General features: G+C 40.5%; 1 protein-coding gene across 2 annotated transcripts in view; it reads right to left on the reverse strand.

Annotated features, from left to right (window-relative positions):
* brox (BRO1 domain and CAAX motif containing) overlaps positions 1-20,708 on the reverse strand; it is a 53,908-nt gene that overhangs the window by 16,599 nt on the left and 16,601 nt on the right. For both annotated transcript variants that reach the window (XM_061895018.1, XM_061895019.1), the window contains exon 4: positions 16,367-16,463. In XM_061895018.1, the coding sequence (XP_061751002.1) occupies positions 16,367-16,463 (97 nt within the window). The remainder of the gene's footprint in view (positions 1-16,366; positions 16,464-20,708) is intronic.

The raw sequence follows: 20,708 nt of genomic DNA on the forward strand, positions 1-20,708 counted from the left end.
ATGTACAGCTTAAGTTGTTCAACAGTTCGGGGTCTTGTTGTCGTATTTTACGCTTCATAATGCTCCACACATTTTCGATGGGAGACAGGTCAAGACTGCAGGCGGACCAAGAAACTACCCACACTCTTTTACTACTAAGCCACTCTGTTGTAACACGTGGCTTTGCATGGTTTTGCTGAAATAAGCAGGAGCGTCCATGATAACATTGCTTGGATGACAACATATGTTGCTCCAAAACCTGTATGGACCATTCAGCATTAATGGTGCCTTCACAGATGTGTAAGTTACCCATGCCTTGGGCACTAATACACCCCCATACCATCACAGATGCTGGCTTTTGAACTTTGTGCCTGTAACAATCCGGATGGTTATTTTCCTCTTTGTTCCGGAGGACACCACATCCACAGTGTCCTAATATAATTTGAAATGTGGACTCGTCAGACCACAGAACACTTTTTCACTTTGCATCAGTCCATCTTAGATGAGCTCGGGCCCAGCGAAGCCGGCGGCGTTCCTGGGTCTTGTTGATGAATGGCTTTTGCTTTGCATAGTAGAGTTTTAACTTGCACTTACAGATGTAGCAACCAACTGTAGTTACTAACAGTGGTTTTATGAAGTGTTCCTGAGTCCATGTGGTGAAATCCTTTACACACTGATGTCGGTTTTTAATGCAGTACCACCTGAGGGCTCAAAGGTCCGTAATATCATTAATTACGTGCAGTGATTTCGCCAGATTCTCTGAACTTTTTGGTGATTTTACGGACCGTAGATGGTAAAATCCCTAAATTCCTTGCAAAAGCTCATTGAGAAATTTTGTTCTAAAACTGTTCGACAATTTGCTTACACAATGGTGACCCTCGCCCTATCCTTGTTTGTGAATTACTTAGCATTTCATGGAAGCTGCTTTTATACCCAATCATGGCACCCACCTGTTCCCAAATAGCCTGCACACCTGTGGGATGTTCCAAGTAAGGGTTTGATGAGCATTCGTCAACTTTATCAGTATTTATTGCCACCTTTCCCAACTTCTTTGTCACGTGTGGCTGGCATCAAATTCTAAAGTTAATGATTATTTGCAACAACATTTTCTTTTATCAGTTTGAACATCAAATATGCTGTCTTTGTAGCATATTTAACTGAATATGGGTTCAAAATGATTTGCAAATCATTGTATTCCGTTTATATTTACATCTAACACAATTTCCCAACTCATATGGAAACGGGGTTTGTATATATACATACAAACATTATATATATATATATATATATATATATATATATATACGTATATAAATATAAATATATACATATATATATATATATATATATATATATATATATATATATATATAAATACACATATATACAAATCATTTTACAACCCATATTCAGTTAAATATGCTCCAGAGACATCATATGTGATGTTCAAACAGATACACTTTTTTTTTGTGCAAATGATCATTAACTGTAGAATTTGATGCCAGCAACACGTGACAAAGAAGTTGGGAAAGGTGGCCATAAATACTTATAAAGTTGAGGAATGCTCATCAAACACTTATTTGGAACATCCCACAGGTGTGCAGGCAAATTGGGAACAGGTGGGTGCCATGATTGGGTATAAAAACAGCTTCCCAAAAAATGCTCAGTCTTTCACAAGAAAGGATGAGGCGAGGTACACCCCTTTGTCCACAACTGCGTGAGCAAATACCGTATTTTTTGGATTATAAATCGCTCTGGAGTATACGTCGCACCGGCCGAAAATGCATAATAAAGAAGGAAAAAAACATATATACGTCGCACTGGAGTATGCGTTGCATTTTTGGTGGAAATTTATTTGGTGGAAATTTATTTGATAAAATCCAGCACCATACTGGGAGCGGTAGAAAAAAAAACAGAAAAAGAAAAAGGAAAAAAAACATCTAGCTCTCTGTGTGAGCGCACGGCGGCCATCTTAGAAATGTTTTTCAGCGCAGCGGTTCTTTGAAGGCTAATAAAATCAAAACCGGACCATTCATTGTCTTTACCGTAGCATAAAAAGTGCAGATACGCCACAACAGTCAGGCACCATATATGAGTACCCAAAATAAAGACTCGACATAGGGAGAAATTCAATCAGAGCAGAAACATAGGAGGAAACGGGATTAAAACCCGATGCTAACCGTCCATTTTAAATACGTGGGTACGGCTAGTAGCTACTATTAGCAAACAGATAGACTTACCAAGTCGGCGTAATATCTTAACATAGACACACTCTCTCATCGCAATAGGTTTTCAATTAGTTGTAAAATGTTGGACGGTTGTTTTTACGATATGCAGACAAACAACAACTTTAAAACACGCCACCTGGCAGCCATCTTGGTATAGACGATCACAGCCCCTCCTTCACGAATGTTGGTGCGTGCACACCAGCAGCAGACGGTACGGAAAAAAAGGCTGATAAAACCGTAGCAGTAATAAAAACTCTTTCATCAACTTTTAATCAGAAGGGTTCAATCTCTCTCCTGTGGTAGTTTGAAGCTGACACGATAAACGCGCTCAGAGGAGATAATGTTTGAAAAAATGTGACCGGTTTTTACAAAACTTTTGTAAAAAACGCTCGAAAAACAAACACAGAGGTTGACTGTCTTAGCTTTCGCCAGCTTAGAAATTAATGTACTTTGCTTGTTAAGAGAGCCAAGTCTGATTTTAACCTGCATGAATGCAAAAAAGATTAATAACCTCAAAAAGTTTTGGCAAACCATAAAAGCTTCTTTAAATTGTGTGACAACAAATGACTTTCCAAGTCCTTTAATTACTCAATCTGGTACTTTGTCTGATAAGACAACAATATGAAATTATTTTAGTAAGTATTTTGTTTCTGCTGGATCCTTGTTTGAGTCGCTGAATCCTCAATTGTCAAATGTTGGTTTAACTAATGTTAATATACCAAACAGGGCTTCACGGTGGCAGAGGGGTTAGTGCGTCTGCCTCACAATACGAAGTTCCTGCAGTCCTGGGTTCAAATCCAGGCTCGGGATCTTTCTGTGTGGAGTTTGCATGTTCTCCGCGTGAATGCGTGGGTTCCCTCCGGGTACTCCGGCTTCCTCCCACTTCCAAAGACATGCACCTGGGGATAGGTTGATTGGCAACACTAAATTGGCCCTAGTGTGTGAATGTGAGTGTGAATGTTGTCTGTCTATCTGTGTTGGCCCTGCGATGAGGTGGCGACTTGTCCAGGGTGTACCCTGCCTTCCGCCCGATTGTAGCTGAGATAGGCGCCAGCGCCCCCCGCGACCCCGAAAGGGAATAAGCGGTAGGAAATGGATGGATAATATACCAAATACACCACAGGCTGTAAATAAACGCAGCACCTGCACTTTGAGTTCACACATGTATCAGTATCTGAGGTAAACAGTGCACTAAAGAGCCTGGACACAACTAAAACAGCAGGACCTGACCAAATTAAACCCTTTTTCTTAAAATTGGCTGCTGATTTTGTTGCTAAGCCTCTCTCGCATATTTTTAACCTGAGTCTAACAAGTAAAAGCATTCCAAAAATCTGGAAATAGGCCTTTGTTCTTCCCCTGCTAAAAGGGGGTGAACCCACAAATTTCAATAATTACAGACCAATTTCGAAATTATGCATCTTAGTAAAATTGTTTGAGAAGATAAGATCATCAGTAACCAGCTAAATTATTTTTTAGAATCAAACAATATTTTATCTCCATTTCAATCTGGTTTTAGAAAACAGCTTAGCGCTATTACAGCTGCTCTTAAGGTCCTCAATCATTTAATCGAGGCTGTAGACAGCAAGAAATATTGTGTCGCCCTATTTATTGATTTGTCAAAAGAATTTGACACAGTAGACCACAGTTTGGTAATTCTAACCCTTCATCACTTTGTATTATCTAAAAATGCAGCTGCTTGGTTCACAGACTATCTTTCCAGCAGAACACTATGTGTACAGGTGGCTGGGACGACCTCTTCATTACTGGACATTACCAAAGGAGCTCTTCAAGGCTCAGTGATGGGGCCCATTTTATTTTCTATCTACTTAAATAATCTTTGCAATAATTTGCCAAATGCAGTGTACCATTTTTATGCAGACGACACCATTATTTATTGCTGTTCAACCTCCATCACTCAGGCTTTTGAGTTTTTACAGGCTGCTTTTGGTGTCCTTCAGGCTCGATTATTTGATCTTAAATTGGTTTTAAATACAGATAAAAGCAAGGTATTGGTTTTCTCTCATTCAAGGGTGCTACTGGAAAACATTCCAAATATTGTAACATCAAATGGAAACCCTATAGAGCAGGTCTTAAATTACAAGTACTTGGGTTTTACTCTTGATCAAGAGCTTTCATTTAAAGCCCATATTAACAACTTGGACTCTAAGCTTAGGGTAAAGCTTTGTTTCTTTTGTAGAAATAAACTCTCTTAATGTCAGAAAGAAATTGGTGACAGTGACTATCTTGGCCGTAATTGATTATGGAGATGTGCTTTATTTTAGTGCTTCATCTAAATACCTCCAGTCCTTGGACACTGTTTTTCACTCATCAGTAAGATTTGTTACTGGCTGTTGTAATATCACCCACCACTTTCAACTGTATATTAAATCAAAATTAACTTCATTGAGTGCACACAGATACACACACACATTGGCTGACTATCATTTGTAAGACTCTTTTAGGTGTATTGCCTCCATACTTGTGTTCTTTGTTACAAAAAAAAAACAGCTCTTATGCGTTAACGCTCTAACATTTTGTTTGTTTTAACTATTCCACATGTATAGACGGAATTTGGCAAAAAGCTTTTGGTATTGCTGCCCCTCTGGCATGGAATGCATTGCATACAAAACTGAAACTCACTGAACTAATTCCATTTGGAGCCTTCAATTATGTCCTGAAAGACAGACAGCAAGTGTATGTTTGTGTGTGTGTGTGTGTGTGTGTGTGTATATATATATATATATATATATATATATATATATATATATATATATATATATATATATATATAAATGTGTGTGTGTATATTTCTGTATACGTATATCAGACACGATTGCTCTAAGAGTGCAAGGGAAGCTCAGCTTTCACTACAATGTCAAAAAATAAGTGAATATATATATATAGTGTTGTGTGTACATTAGAGATGCGCGGTTTGCGGTCTCATCCGCGGAGTCCGCGGTTAAACCCCGGGTAAAGCGGGGGACATGACGAAAAAAACAGATTTTAATTAGATCCGGGCGGGTGGCGGTTGAACCATCCAGAAATATTTTATATACATGGTTCTGGGATCGGTATCCTTTGCCAATCGAAGAGCCATTTAAGACCCGTGTCACAAGGCGAAGAAGACAATAGGAGACGCTAATATTCTATAGAATGACTGCCGGCCGTCACCCAGATAATAAGTATTAGGGCGTGCTATGAAACCATTGGCTTTTTTGCCTACTACAACATGTACGATCTGCTTGTCAGTCCAGCATCATGTTGTGTGTGGCTTTCCGCGGTGACACACACACGACTGCAAGGCATACTGGGTGACACAGAGTACACTAATGGTTGTGATATAAACAATTTTAACACTCTTAGTAATATGCGCCACGCTGTGAAGCCACACCAATTAAGAACGAAAAACACATTTCGGGAGAACATGCTCACAGTAACACAACATAAACGCAACACAACAAATACCCATAATCCTTTGTATTCATGACACCCTGACTATTTTATACACCCCGCTAGCAGCAAACACCCCGTGCGTCGGTAAGGTGGGCGGGGTTGGGGGCGCGGGGGTGTAAAATATATTCAGGGGTGTCACGGATACAAAGGATTATGGGTATTTGTTGTGTTGCGTTTATGTTGTGTTACTGTGAGAATGTTCTCCCGAAATGTGTTTGTCAATCTTGTTGGGTGTGGCTTCACAGCGTGGCGCATATTAGTAAGTGTTAAGGTTGTTTATATCACAACCATCAGTGTACTCTGTATCACCCAGTATGCCTTTCAATCTTGAACGCGTATTTGCGGAAGCTGCACACATCATGTTGCCGTACCAAAAATCGGTTCGTACATGTTGTTGAAGGTGTCTAAGGCAATGGCTTCACAGCACGCCCATATTCTTGTAATCAGGAAGAACGCTATTGGATAGTCACGGGAACGTTAGCGGCTCCAATTGTCATCACTACTCTGTGAAACAGGTTCAAATAGCTCTGTGAGTGGTAAAGGCGGACAACCTCTGATGTATTTCAGCGGGCGGTTGGCGGGCGGGTACGGTCCTGATAAAATGTTGGCTCGGGTGGACGGCGGGTGGATGACGACTTTGGTGATGCGGATGCGGATGATATAATTGCCTATCCGCGCATCTCCACTGTACATGTTATTGACTAAATATGCGCTACAACGCGCTCTTTTGTTTTGAATCAGCTTCTTATCACTGGTAACGACGCGGCTTTCCTCTCTCTCATTACCGCAGCTTCACTGTGCTTTAAACAGCGTAGAACCTGGCTATCCACAGAGTTCAATGGGGAAGCATATACTGTAGTGAAACAAGATGAGTCATTCGATAAATGCTGGGCTTTGTGCCGTCCATCGGACGCTCAACGTCTTTGGGGGTGTGTGGGGCAGTGGGCTGGCCCGAATGTTCAACTTCTGCATGATGATTGGATGATCTGTCTAAGGCCGTTTTGATTGACAGTGAAATGAGTGAATCAGCGATCTTGTGTTGTAAACGTACGTGGGAGCATTTTTCAATATTCATTCTGTTGTTCTGAGTTGAACCGGAGACTTTCCTGGTTCCTCTTAGCGACATTGTTAAAAACAACTATAGACAAATAGAGCTTCTATTTCTGGTGTTTTATGTTTTTAGAGAGTGACTTCTTTCCCTCTGCAGTTTCTGTCTTTACTGAGCAGCGGGTGCTGCTGAGCCCCTCCACCGTCTCAAAGCACTCACAGGTAGGCACACTTCGCGCTAGCCTCACGCCAGTAGCAAGCTGCACATAATGGCAGATAATTTTAATGTTGTAGACCGGATTTTGGATTTGATGAGTCTTCATTCTGAAAAAAAACTTATAAATGAACAGGAGGGCAGATCAATTCCTCAGATTAATTTAGTGCAAAAGGTGGGGAAAATAAAAAGGTCTTTTCAGCTGACAAAGTAAGCTGGCTGACTGGAAGTGTTGTAACAAATTAAATCTAATTTTGGCCATGCCTCTTGATGAAACCATCTCAAAGATGTTTTGTCTGGTCAAAAGTGAGTTTTGGTGATCTTTCTAAATTTGCCAGGGCATACAAAAGACATGAAAAAAGTTATGAACATGTGAGTGCATGTGCGAGGTTAAGTTGCCTTGGCAGAGTCAGGGTACGATCAGTGTCAGAGGTTGGTCCGCATTCCCGGTAGTAAGTCGGACACTTTTCCAGTGAGGGTTGGACTCAGCCAAGGCTGTCCTTCAGTTCATAACATTTATGGACAGAATTTATAGGCGCAGTCAAAGCGTTGAGGGGTTCCGGTTTGGTGGCCGCAGGATTAGGTCTGTGCTTTTTGCAGATTATGTGGTCCTGAAACAAATATAGCTTCTGGCTTCTGTCAGGCTTCAGCTCTCACTGGATAGGTTTGCAGCCGAGTGTGAAGCGACCGGAATGAGAATCAGCACCTCCAAGTCCGAGTCCATGAAACAGTGGAGTGCCATCTCCGGGTTGGGGAGGAGATCCTGCCCCAAGTGGAGGAGTTCAAGTACCCAGGAGTCTTGTTCACGAGTGAGGGAAGAGTGGATCGTGAGATCGACAGGCAGATCGGTGCGGCGTCTTCAGTAATGTGGACGTTGTACCGATCCGTTGTGGTGAAGAAGGAGCTGAGCCGGAAGGCAAAGCTCTCAATTTACCGGTCGATCTACGTTCCCATTCTCACCTATGGTCATGAGCTTTGGGTTATGACCGAAAGGATCAGATCACGGGTACAAGCGCCCGAAATTAGTTTCCTCCGCCGGGTGGCGGGGCTCTCCCTCAAAGTAAAGCCGCTGCTCCTCCACATCGAGAGGAGCCAGATGAGGTGTTTCGGGCATCTGGTCAGGATGCCACCCAAACACCTCCCTAGGGCACGTCCAACCGGTAGGAGGCCCCGGGGAAGACCCAGGACACGTTGGGAAGACTATGTCTCCTGGCTGGCCTGGGAACGCCTCGGGATCCCCCGGGAAGAACTGGACGAAGTGGCTGGGGAGAGGGAAGTCTGGGCTTCCCTTGTTAGGCTGCTGCCCCGGCGACCCGACCTCGGATAAGCGGAAGAAGAAGATGGATGGATGGATGGATGGAGTCAGGGTTGAGCATGCAATCAATGAAGGTGCTCGCATTCAAGTGGCAAAACATAATGAAACGGTCAAACAAAACACAGTTCTCCTAAACCGCCTTATTGCTTGGCCGTTAGGAACTGTCATTTCGGGGCCATTATGAGAATGTTGAATCATCCAACAAGGGGAATTACAGGGAGTTTACAGAAGCATTTGCTAAATATGATTCTGTCCTTGCCACACAATTTCAGTCATCAGCTGTGTTTTCTGGTATGTCCCATGCAATCCAAAATGACATGATCTCAGCTCTTTCAGCCACTGTTTCTGATGAGATAAAGGATGAAATTCAGGCTGCATGGCAGGTGGATGAAATAACTGATATAGATTGCCATGCTCAACTCTGTAATTGTTCGCTATGTGGATAGGGCAGGTAAAATAATTCCGGAGCACTTTATTGTTTCTGGGGGAAGGGATGCTCAGTCTGTTTTCGAAGTCTTCAATGAGAACATGAAGGGCTACAATTTCAGGGAGAAACTTGTGGCGCAAATCTATAATTGGGCTGCTGTCATGGCTTCAGCTCTCAAAGGTTTGCAGGCCAAAGTTAAAGCAATAGCCCCCAGTGCAATGTTTGTGCATTGCTATGCACACAGACTGAACTTGGTTCTGTCTCAGTTAGCTAAATGCTTATCTGGGTGCAGAATATTTTTTGCATCACTCTCTGGGTGTGCTACATTTTTCTCAAAATCCACAAAGAGGATGTCTTTTCTTGAGTCCGCAGGTTGCTCTCGGTTGCCCAGATATGCTCCTACTCGATGGAATTTCACATCACGGATAGTGAGTACTGTGGAAAACAATTTCGATGCCCTCCTGCAAACTTTTGAGATGATCATTGCAGGCTTTCTGATGAAACTGGAGGATTTTGAGTTTGTTTTCATGTTGTACACATATCAATCAATCAATCAATCAATGTTTACTTATATAGCCCTAAATCACTAGTGTCTCAAAGGGCTGCACAAACCACCACGACATCCTCGGTAGGCCCACATAAGGGCAAGGAAAACTCACACCCAGTGGGACATCGGTGACAATAATGACCCAGTGGGACGTCGGTGACAATAATGACTATGAGAACCTTAGAGAGGAGGAAAGCAATGGATGTCGAGCGGGTCTAACATGATACTGTGAAAGTTCAATCCACAATGGATCCAACACAGTCGCGAGAGTCCAGTCCAAAGCGGATCCAACACAGCAGCGAGAGTCCCGTTCACAGCGGAGCCAGCAGGAAACCATCCCAAGCGGAGGCGGATCAGCAGCGCAGAGATGTCCCCAGCCGATACACAGGCAAGCAGTACATGGCCACCGGATCGGACCGGACCCCCTCCACAGGGGAGAGTGGGACATAGAAGAAAAAGAAAAGAAACAGCAGATCAACTGGTCTAAAAAGGGAGTCTATTTAAAGGCTAGAGTATACAAATGAGTTTTAAGGTGAGACTTAAATGCTTCAACTGAGGTGGCATCTCGAACTGTTACCGGGAGGGCATTCCAGAGTACTGGAGCCCGAATGGAAAACGCTCTATAGCCCGCAGACTTTTTTTGGGCTTTGGGAATCACTAACAAGCCGGAGTCCTTTGAACGCAGATTTCTTACCGAGACATATGGTACAATACAATCGGCAAGATAGGATGGAGCTAGACCGTGTAGTATTTTATACGTAAGTAGTAAAACCTTAAAGTCACATCTTAAGTGCACCGGAAGCCAGTGCAGGTGAGCCAGTACAGGCGTAATGTGATCAAACTTTCTTGTTCTTGTCAAAAGTCTAGCAGCCGCATTTTGTACCAACTGTAATCTTTTAATGCTAGACATGGGGAGACCCGAAAATAATACGTTACAGTAGTCGAGGCGAGACGTAACAAACGCATGGATAATGATCTCAGCGTCTTTAGTGGACAGAATGGAGCGAATTTTAGCGATATTACGGAGATGAAAGAAGGCCGTTTTAGTAACGCTTTTAATGTGTGCCTCGAAGATAATACCCAGATTCTTTACCGTGTCGCCTTGTTTAATTGTTTGGTTGTCAAATGTTAGTTGTATTATTAAATAGAGTTCGGTGTCTAGCAGGACCGATAATCAGCATTTACGTTTTTTTGGCGTTGAGTTGCAAAAAGTTAGCGGACATCCATTGTTTAATTTCATTAAGTCACGCCTCCAGCTGACTACAATCCGGCGTGTTGGTCAGCTTTAGGGGCATGTAGAGTTGGGTGTCATCAGCATAACAGTGAAAGCTAACACCGTATGTGCGTATGATGTCACCTAGCGGCAGCATGTAGATGCTGAAGAGTGCAGGGCCAAGGACCGAACCCTGGGGAACTCCACACGTTACCTTAACGTAGTCCGAGGTCACATTGTTATGGGAGACACACTGCATCCTATCAGTAAGATAAGAGTTAAACCAAGACAGGGCTAAGTCTGACATACCAATTCGTGTTTTGATACGTTCTAATAAAATATTATGATCGACGGTATCGAAAGCAGCGCTAAGATCGAGGAGCAGCAACATAGATGACGCATCAGAATCCATCGTTAGCAATAGATTAGTCATTTTTGCGAGGGCTGTCTCTGTGGAGTGATTTGCTCTGAAACCGGATTGAAAGGTTTCACATAGATTGTTAGACGCTAAGTGTTCATTTAACTGCTCCGCAACAATTTTTTCAAGGATTTTTGAAATAAAGGGAAGGTGAGACATCGGTCGGTAGTTTACCATGAGGTCAGGATCGAGGTTAGGTCTTTTAAGAAGAGGATGAATAACCGCTTTTTTGAATGCTAGGGGAACAGTGCCCGAGGAGAGTGATAAGTTTATAATATTTAGCACTGATGGACCTAATAATACAAAGAGCTCCTTGATCAGTTTCCCAGGAAGAGGGTCAAGTAAGCATGTTGTCTGTTTTATTCCATTTACACGTTGTAACAATTCCTCTAATGTTATTTCCTCAAAACGAGAGAAACTATTTTGGAGGGCAGTATCCGCCGTATATACCATCGTATCAGTGTTAATAGAACGCCGTTGTAGCTGGGACGCATTGTCTTTAATCTCCTTTCTAATGACTTCAATTTTCTTACAAAAGAATTGCATAAAGTCATCAGCTGAGTGGGTTGAGCTACTGGAAGGGGTCCCTTGTTGGGTTAGCGATGCTACCGTACTAAACAAAAATTTAGGATCGTTTTTATTACGGTGGATGAGATTTGAGTAATATTTAGCTTTAGCTAAGGTAAGCATGCGTTTATAAGTTATTAAACCATCACTCCATGCTTGATGGTGCACCTCAAGTTTAGTCGTGCGCCATTTGCGTTGCAGCTTTCTACAGAATTTCTGAGCTCTAGTTTCTTCTGTAAACCACGGGGTGCGCTTTTTTGGAGCCTTTTTTAACTTTAGCGGTGCTATGTTATCAATGGTTTCGCGCAGGGTGTCGTTAAAGTTGTTAGTGAGGTTATCAATAGAGCCCACATACTTTGGGAATGGTGCCATAACCGAGGGCAGTAGGTCAGCAAGAGTTGTCGTTGTGGCCATATTAATGTTGCGGCTGCTATAGCAGTTATTATTATTATTAGTTTGACGAACATGCGTCTGAACCTCGAATTTTATAAGGTAATGAACAAATGTTCTCTGAGACTGATGTAGTGTTTGACATCGTCCAGCAGAAAACCATGGATGTTCTGTACTACAGGAAAAGAATTGAGTCTCTTCCTGCTTTTGTCAAAGAGAAGAGGTCAGAGAGGGCTTTCCAAACTCTTTATGCCAAAACAGCAGATCTCACATCAGACCCACAAACTAAGTCCATGAGCAAACACCGTCTGTCACAACTACAGGATCCCAAGGAGCGTTTCCAACTAGGGACCCTTTTTGGTAGGGTGGAATAGCTTAGTTGGTAGAGTGGCCGTGCCAGCAATTTTAGAGTTCCAGGTTCAATCCCCACTTTCGCCATCCTCGTCGTTGCTGTTGTGTCCTTGGGCAAGACACTTTTCCCACCTGCTCCCAGTGCCACCTACACTGGTTTAAATGTAACATAGGTATTGGGTTTCACTATGTAAAGCGCTTTGAGTCACTAGAGAAAAGCACTATATAAATATAATTCACTTCAATACCCTTTTAAGAGCAAATATCTACCTAAACAACCACTTTGCTGCTGCAAAAATATGATTTGAAGGGTATTTCAACAAGTAAACAGTACGGTAGATACTTGATTGTGACATAAGTTACGCCCATAAGGGTAATCTAGTAAAATATGAAGAGATACGATGTGTCAGTATCAAAATATTACATGAAATCAATTTTTGGCAGCAGCAAAGTGGTCGTTTGAGTATATTCTAGCTTTGTAAAGGGTATTTCAAAAAGTAAACAGTACAGTAGGTACTTGATTTTGATATATGTAATGCCCATAAGTGTATTCTAGTAAAATATGCGTGTGTAAATATGCGATGTGTAAATATAAAAATATAACGTTGAATCACGTGGGCAGCACGGTGTGACAGGGGTTAGTACATGTGCTTCACAATACAAAGGTCCTGATTGGTCCTGGGTTCAATCCCGGGCTCGGGATCTTTCTGTGTGGAGTTTGCATGTTCTCCCCGTGACTGCGTAGGTTTCCTCCGGGTACTCCGGCTTCCTCCCACCGCCAAAAACATGCACCTGGGCATAGATTGATTGGCAACACTAAATTGGCCCTAGTGTGTGAATATGAGTGTGAATATTGTCTTTCTATCTGTGTTGGCCCTGTGATGAGGTAGCGACTTGTCCAGGGTATACCCCGCCTTCCGCCCGAATTCAGCCGAGAGAGGCTCCAGCACCCCCCGCGACCCCGAACAGGATAAGCGCTAGAAAATGGATGGATGGACGTTGAATCACTTTTTGTCAGGCAGTATTACATTTAATGAACATTTTACATAAATGAATATACCCAAACACTATATAAATATATAAATCTGGGTCCTTTGTTTGTGTTCTACATAGAGGTCTTCGAGCTGCTCTTTGTCTGATCCCTCACCTAGGACCAGTTTGGCTTGGGAGACCCTACCGGGGGGCATAGAAGCCCCCGGACAGCATAGCTCCTAGGATCATTGGGACACGAAAACTCTTTTACCACGTTAAGGTGGCAGCTCAGAGAGGAGAAACATGACTAATTTCTATTAATTCCCCCTTACGATCGTCACATGAAATTTTGTAACAACATGACTTATTTGTTCAATGTAGTACCATATATATATATAAAAAAAAATAAAATGAAAAAAAAAAAATATATATATATATATATTTGTATAAGGGCTTCACGGTGGCAGAGGGGTTAGTGCGTCTGCCTCACAATACGAAGTTCCTGCAGTCCTGGGTTCAAATACAGGCTCGGGATCTTTCTGTGTGGAGTTTGCATGTTCTCCCCGTGACTGCGTAGGTTTCCTCCGGGTACTCCGGCTTCCTCCCACCGCCAAAAACATGCACCTGGGCATAGATTGATTGGCAACACTAAATTGGCCCTAGTGTGTGAATGTGAGTGTGAATGTTGTCTTCCTATCTGTGTTGGCCCTGTGATGAGGTAGCAACTTGTCCAGGGTATACCCCGCCTTCCGCCCGATTGTAGCTGAGATAGGCGCCAGCGCCCCTCGCGACCCCGAAAGGGAATAAGCGGTAGAAAATGGATGGATGGATGGATAATTATTACTAAATGTGTCATACCACTATTAATGTGTTTATTATTATCATCATCATTATCATTATTGAATGCGTCTTACCATTATCACTGTGTTTATTATCATCATCATTATTATTAATATTAAATGTATCTTACCATCAATGAGTTTATTACTAATATCATTATTAATAGTATTATTAAATGTATCTTACCACTATCGATGTGTTTATTATCATCATTATAATAATTATTAAATGTGTGGTACCACCATCAATGTGTTTGTTATCATCATCATCATCATCATTATTATTATCAAATATATCTTACCACCATCAATGTGTTTATTATCATCATCATTATTTGTTATTAAATGTATCTTGCCACCATCAATGTGTTTATCATTATCATCATCATTATTGTTAATATTAAATGCATCTTACTACCATCAAGTGTTTATTAATATCATCATTATAATTTTTATTAAATGTATCTTACCACTTTCAATGCGTTTATTATCATAATCATTATTTTTAACTGTATCTTACCAACATCAATGTGTTTATCATCATCTTTATTATTAAATGTATCTTACCACATCAATGAGTTTATTATTATCATCATTATTATAATTATTATTAAATGTATCCTACCAACATCAATGTGTTCATTATCATCATTGTCATTATTATTAAATGTATCTTACCACCATCAATGTGTTTATTATAATCATCACCATCATTATTATCATTTAATGTATCTTACCACCATCAATGTGTTTATTATCATCATTATTATTATAATTATGAAATGTATCTTACAACTATCAATGTGTTTATTATTATCATCATCACTATAATTATCAAATGTGTCTTACTACTATCAATGTGTTTATTATTATCATTCTCATCATCATTTTAATATTAATAAGTGGTAGAAAATGGATGGATGGATATATTACCACACCATCAATGTGTTTATTATCATCATCTGTCTATCTGTGTTGGCCCTGTGATGAGGCCGGGACTTGTCCAGGGTGTACTCCGTCTTCCGCCCGAATGCATCTGAGCTAGGCTCCAGCTCCCCCGCTACGCCCAACGAGACAAGCGGTAGAAAATGGATGGATGGTATCTTCCCACTATCAATGTGTTTATTAGTATCATTATCATTATTAGAGTGTCTGCCCTGAGATCGGTAGGTCGTGAGTTCAAATCGCGGCCGAGTCATACCAAAGACTATAAAACTGGGACTCATTACCTCCCTGCTTGACATCAAAGGTTGGAATTGGGGGTTAAATCATCAAAATTCGTCCTGGGTCGGAAGTGGCCACCGCTGCTGCTCACTGCCCCCCTCACTTTCCCCCCAGGGGGTGATCAAGGGTGATGGGTCAAATGAAAAGGATAACTTCACCACACCTAGTTTGTGTGTCTGTGTGTGTGCCAATCATTGGTACCTAAAAATTATAATTACTATTAAACATATTTTACCACTCTCAATGTGTTTATTATTATCATCATTATTATAACTATTAAATGTATCTTACCACCATTAATGTGTTTATTGTTATCATCATTATCATTATAATTATTATTAAATGTATCTTACCACCATCAATGTTTATTATCATCATCATTATTATAATTATCGTTAAATGTATCGTACCACCGTCAATGTGTTTATCATCATCATCATCATAATTATTATTAAATGTATCTTAATACAATCAATGTGTTTAATATTGTCATCATTATTTTTATTATTTAATGTATCATACCAAAATCAATGTGTTTATTATTATCATTATCATTATTAATATTATTATTAGTGCTAAATGTATCCTACCACTTTCAATGTGTTTATTGTTATCATCATCCTTATTATTATCATTAAATGTATCTTATCACTATAAATCAATTATATTACTCACAATGTGAAGCACTTTGAGAGTCTACAAAAGGGTTTTATAAATGTAATCTCTAATTAGAAATGTTTAATTATGTTTTAACCACTCTAACCACTAGGCCACCTACTCAGTGGCCTAGTGGTTGGAGTGTCCGCCCTGACATCAGAAGATTGTGAGGTCAAACCCCGGCCGAGTCATACCAAGACTATAAAAATGTGACCCATTTCCTCCCTGCTTGGCACTCAGCATCAAGGGTTGGAATTGGGGGTTAAATCCCCAAGAAATCTTCCCAAGCGCGGCCACCGCTGCCCTCACCTCCCAGGGGTTGAACAGGGGGATGGGTCAAATGCAGAGGACACATTTCACCACACCTAGTTTTTGTGTGTGACAATCATTGGTACTTTAACTTTTCCGCATTGCACAAAAACCAAGACTTAGGGTTAAAAAGTAGAAAAGCATCCATAATGCACCAGGGTGTGATGCCATTTAAGGCCAATTATTTAAAAACTGACTCCAATAAGTATTGTGTACCTTGCTGTGTTTCCTTGGAGAGTATCAGTCCATTTGAAGTTCTGGATGTACCTCATCTTGTTGTCCTGTGTACTACCATCCAAGGGTACGATAAAGCCTGTGGTAGCACAAACGTAATCTGTCATGCTAGAAAAACTTTTATTACACTTGTCAAAGTCAGGAAAGAAAGTTGACTAAATACTCAAGTATCACTGAGAATATTCTAATCTTATGTCATTCATCCGCATTCCTTAGCAGTTACCTCGCGGCATTTTTGCTCCATTTTTAGCTTGACATGCCTTGAAAACAAAATGTCCAAAGATGGATTATTTCAGTATGTTGACAATACAAAAACAAACAGAGAGCAAAACAAAACAGGAGAAGAAGAGAAGGCATGCTAAGCGCTAATCTATCTTAAATGTGAAGGAAACAAGAAAATTATAAATGTTATGTACACTTCAACAGAAGTCTAAGCTGTTACAGTAGGGCTGTCGCACATTGGCCAACACACAATTCCATTTGATTTTTGGGAATGACGATTCAATTTAGAATTGATTCACGAGTTATAATCAATACTTCTTTAATAACATTGGGGGTGATGATTACCAACATTCCTCCATAAAATAGACAACATTAATTAAATCTTATCTGCTCAGCAAGTGTGGGCATCTACATCAACGATATCATTGCCTGGCTGGTAAAGACAGATTTGGATTTTTTTTAATCCATCAAGAACCATTACAAATAAAAATCGCGAATCATTCGAAAATCTTTATATGGACACCCCTTGTTCCAGGTAATATTAGGAAATGAGCAAGTAGATGAATAACAGAATATGTGTGACAACATTGTGAAATATAGATATGAATGAGTAGATACGACACTCTTTGTGACGCTTGCCTACAATGTCTAAATATTCATGTTGTACGCAATCACACACCATTATTCATGTTGTACGTTATCACATACATGGACAACCACATGAGGAGGCATGTATACATAATGTACATCAATGACAGATGCATCAGTAATGGATGGATGAGTTAGGTCTTTAATAAGCATGTATACATACTGTACATCAATGACAGAAGCATCAATAATTGATGGATGAATTAGGTCTTTAGGAGGCGTGTATACATACTGTACATCAATGACAGATGCATCAATATTGGATGGATGAGTTAGGTCTTTAGGAGGCGTGTATACATACTGTACATCAATGACAGATGCATCAACATCCATCCATCAATAATGGATGGATGTGTTAGGTCTTTAGGGGGCATGTGTACATCAATGGCAGATGCATCAATAATGGTCTTTAGGAGGTGTGTATACATACTGTACATCAATGACAGATGCATCAATATTGGATGGATGACTTAGGTCTTTAGGAGGCGTGTGTACATACTGTACATCAATATCGGATGGATGAGTTAGGTCTTTAATAAGCATGTATACATACTGTACATCAATGACAGAAGCATCAATAATTGATGGATGAATTAGGTCTTTAGGAGGCGTGTATACATACTGTACATCAATGACAGATGCATCAATATTGGATGGATGAGTTAGGTCTTTAGGAGGCGTGTGTACATCAATGGCAGATGCATCAATAATCGATGGATGAGTTGGGTCTTTAGGTAGCATGTAAACATAATGTACATCAATAATGGATGAATAACCCAATTGTGAGGTGGTCATGAAGAGCAGAGACTGAGTTAGATCCCCAGCTCCACACAAAACCTCAAATTGATCATTGACTGACACCACAGTGTTCAAATGTCACGCAATATTGCGTTACATTTTAGATATTTGTCTACATTCTGTAAAGCACCATTTTATAATTTTAATTGAAGAGATTATGTTCAGTTCAGTTCCAGTTTATTTTGAACATGCATACAATACAATGTAATGCATCACACAATTCCAGTTGTTTCAAAACAGCACGTCCGAAAAGGAGTAGGAAAAAGCAGAGCTCATTTAATGCTACCCCTTTTCATACCATAGCAATTTTATCCAATGTCCTTGTTCTCTGTAACAGAACATCCATCCATCCAGCCATCCATTTTCTACCGCTTATTTCATTCGGGGTCGTGGGGGGCACTGGAGCCTATCTCAGCTGCATTCGGGCGGAAGGCGTACACCCTGGACAAGTCGCCACCTCATCGTAGGGCCAACACAGATAGACCACATTCACACACTAGGGCCAATTTAGTGTTGCCAATCAACCTATCCAATGGTTCAAGATGTTCAACATAATTCTTGTTCTGTGTACTTTGTGAGCACTTGCAGTTTGAACCGTCCCTTAAACGGAATCACATTGGTGCTTTGTTTGATTTCTTGGCTTTATCCATTCTATAATTTAATTTCACATACTGATATACTAAAGGTTTTAAGTGTTGTTCGAGCATACAAATGTTTGCCATCCAGTCAGTGCTCGAGTATTTTCCTCCAAGGTATTATTTATCCTCTTTTGTTGAGAAGAAATGTTGTACATTCTTGGGTAGCAAATTATAGTTTGCTTAATATTTAGAATTTTTGCTGTTTGCAAATGCACCAAATCGTTGAATTACAATAATTGTGATTTAATAAATAAGGGGTTTGTATGATCTCTATATCCAACATTATGTACTATTCAATATGATCTTTTTTGTAACTCAATTAGTGAATGAAGTGCACATTTGTAGTTGTTCCCCCATATTTCTACACAATAACTCAGTGATTTTTGGTCTAGAACATGTTTGGTTTATTCATTATTGATGTGTTTTTTGCTACTTTATGTTGTATATTTTTACATGACTTTTCAATTCATTTTATCATCTATTATTACAACCAAATATGTCAGGTTTGTCACTGACAGTTTAGTTATGTTTTGGTTTTTCCACTGTTTGTCTATTTCCTGTCTGCGCTCTTAGTTTCCTGCTCTTCTCCCTGAGCGCTGTTTCCCCGCAGCTGCGGCTGGTTGGCACTTGGCCACACCTGGTGGCAATCAGCCGGCTGCTATTTAAACCTGCTCTACCATCCAGTCAGTGCTCGAATATTGTCATTTTTGCTGTCTGTGGTAAGCTGTTCCTGTTTGCTGGTTCCTGATAGCTATTTGCAGTTTGCTGTCTCGTAGCTCCTTGTTTCTTGTTTTCCTGTTAGCTATATCCAGATAGTTGTTAGCTGTTTCCAGTTTGCCTGTCCTTGGTTCCTGGTTTGTGTATTTTCTTAATTTTCGGACATTAAATCATGTTATCCTGCACCAAGCCTGCCGTCTCTGCATCTTGGGGTTCGTCACCAACACTTTGTGACAAAAAATGTGTTTACTTTTACCCTTTCAATATTTACTCCGTCTATCTGTATTTGTGTTTGACTTTCTCTTCGACTGTTACCAAATAGGATTATTTTAGTCTTACTGAGATTCAAAGAGTCTGTTTTTGTCGAGCCATTTTTTTAATTTGTTCATTACTTCTGTTATTTTTTGTATTATCTTCTGTGTGTTCTCTCCTGGACAAAATACTCTTGTATCATCTGCAAATAATATTAACTTTAAGTCTTTTTTAACTTTACAAATGTAATTTATTTAGAGATTGAACAATTTTGGTCCGAGTATAGTCCTGAGGTACGCCACAAGATATTTTTAGCTCTGTGGAAGTGTGTTCACCTATCTTCACGTATTGCTTCCCGTTGGTTAAGTAGCTTCTTACTCAGTTCAATACCAACCCTCTGATACCATAGCGTTCTAATTTGTTTACGATATGATTGTGTCAAATGCTTTTGTTAAATCCATTACCACTGCAGCAGCACATTTTTTACTATCTATTGCATTTGTGATCTCTTGCGTTATTTTGATTAATGCCATTGATGTTGAGGTTGGCTCTGTATCTGTATTTGTTGTCTGTTTTGTTTTTATTTGAATTTGTTGAAAGGACTGGTTGGTACAATCCCTGGGGACTCTGCATGGCAGGGGTGTCCTCCTCCCTGAGCCAGACTTCTTGCGTTCATATGCTTCTTCGATGGCATCCTCCCACGGAACTGTCAGTTCAATGATATAGACAGTCTGGCAGGTTTCAGACCATAGGAAGAGGTCTGGACGGAGGGTTGTCGTTGCGATCACCGGGGGTAAAATGAGCCTCTGATCTAAGTCGACTCGCATCTGCTGAAGATGTGTCCCTGGCTGCATTCAATAGGCTTAGATCAGGATTTGAAGGTCTCGTCTTCAGCTTTTACCCCTCCCGAACAAACACATCTTGATTGTTGATGGGTTTGGCGTTGATGGATGTCCTCTTGCACTCAAGTTTGTCAGCTAGACATATGAGGACCTGGTTATATCTCCAGGTATATCTGCCTTGAGTGAGGCTGGTTCTACAGCCAACCA

Source organism: Nerophis ophidion, linkage group LG03, assembly GCF_033978795.1.
Source record: "Nerophis ophidion isolate RoL-2023_Sa linkage group LG03, RoL_Noph_v1.0, whole genome shotgun sequence".
Taxonomy (NCBI): Eukaryota; Metazoa; Chordata; class Actinopteri; order Syngnathiformes; family Syngnathidae; genus Nerophis; species Nerophis ophidion.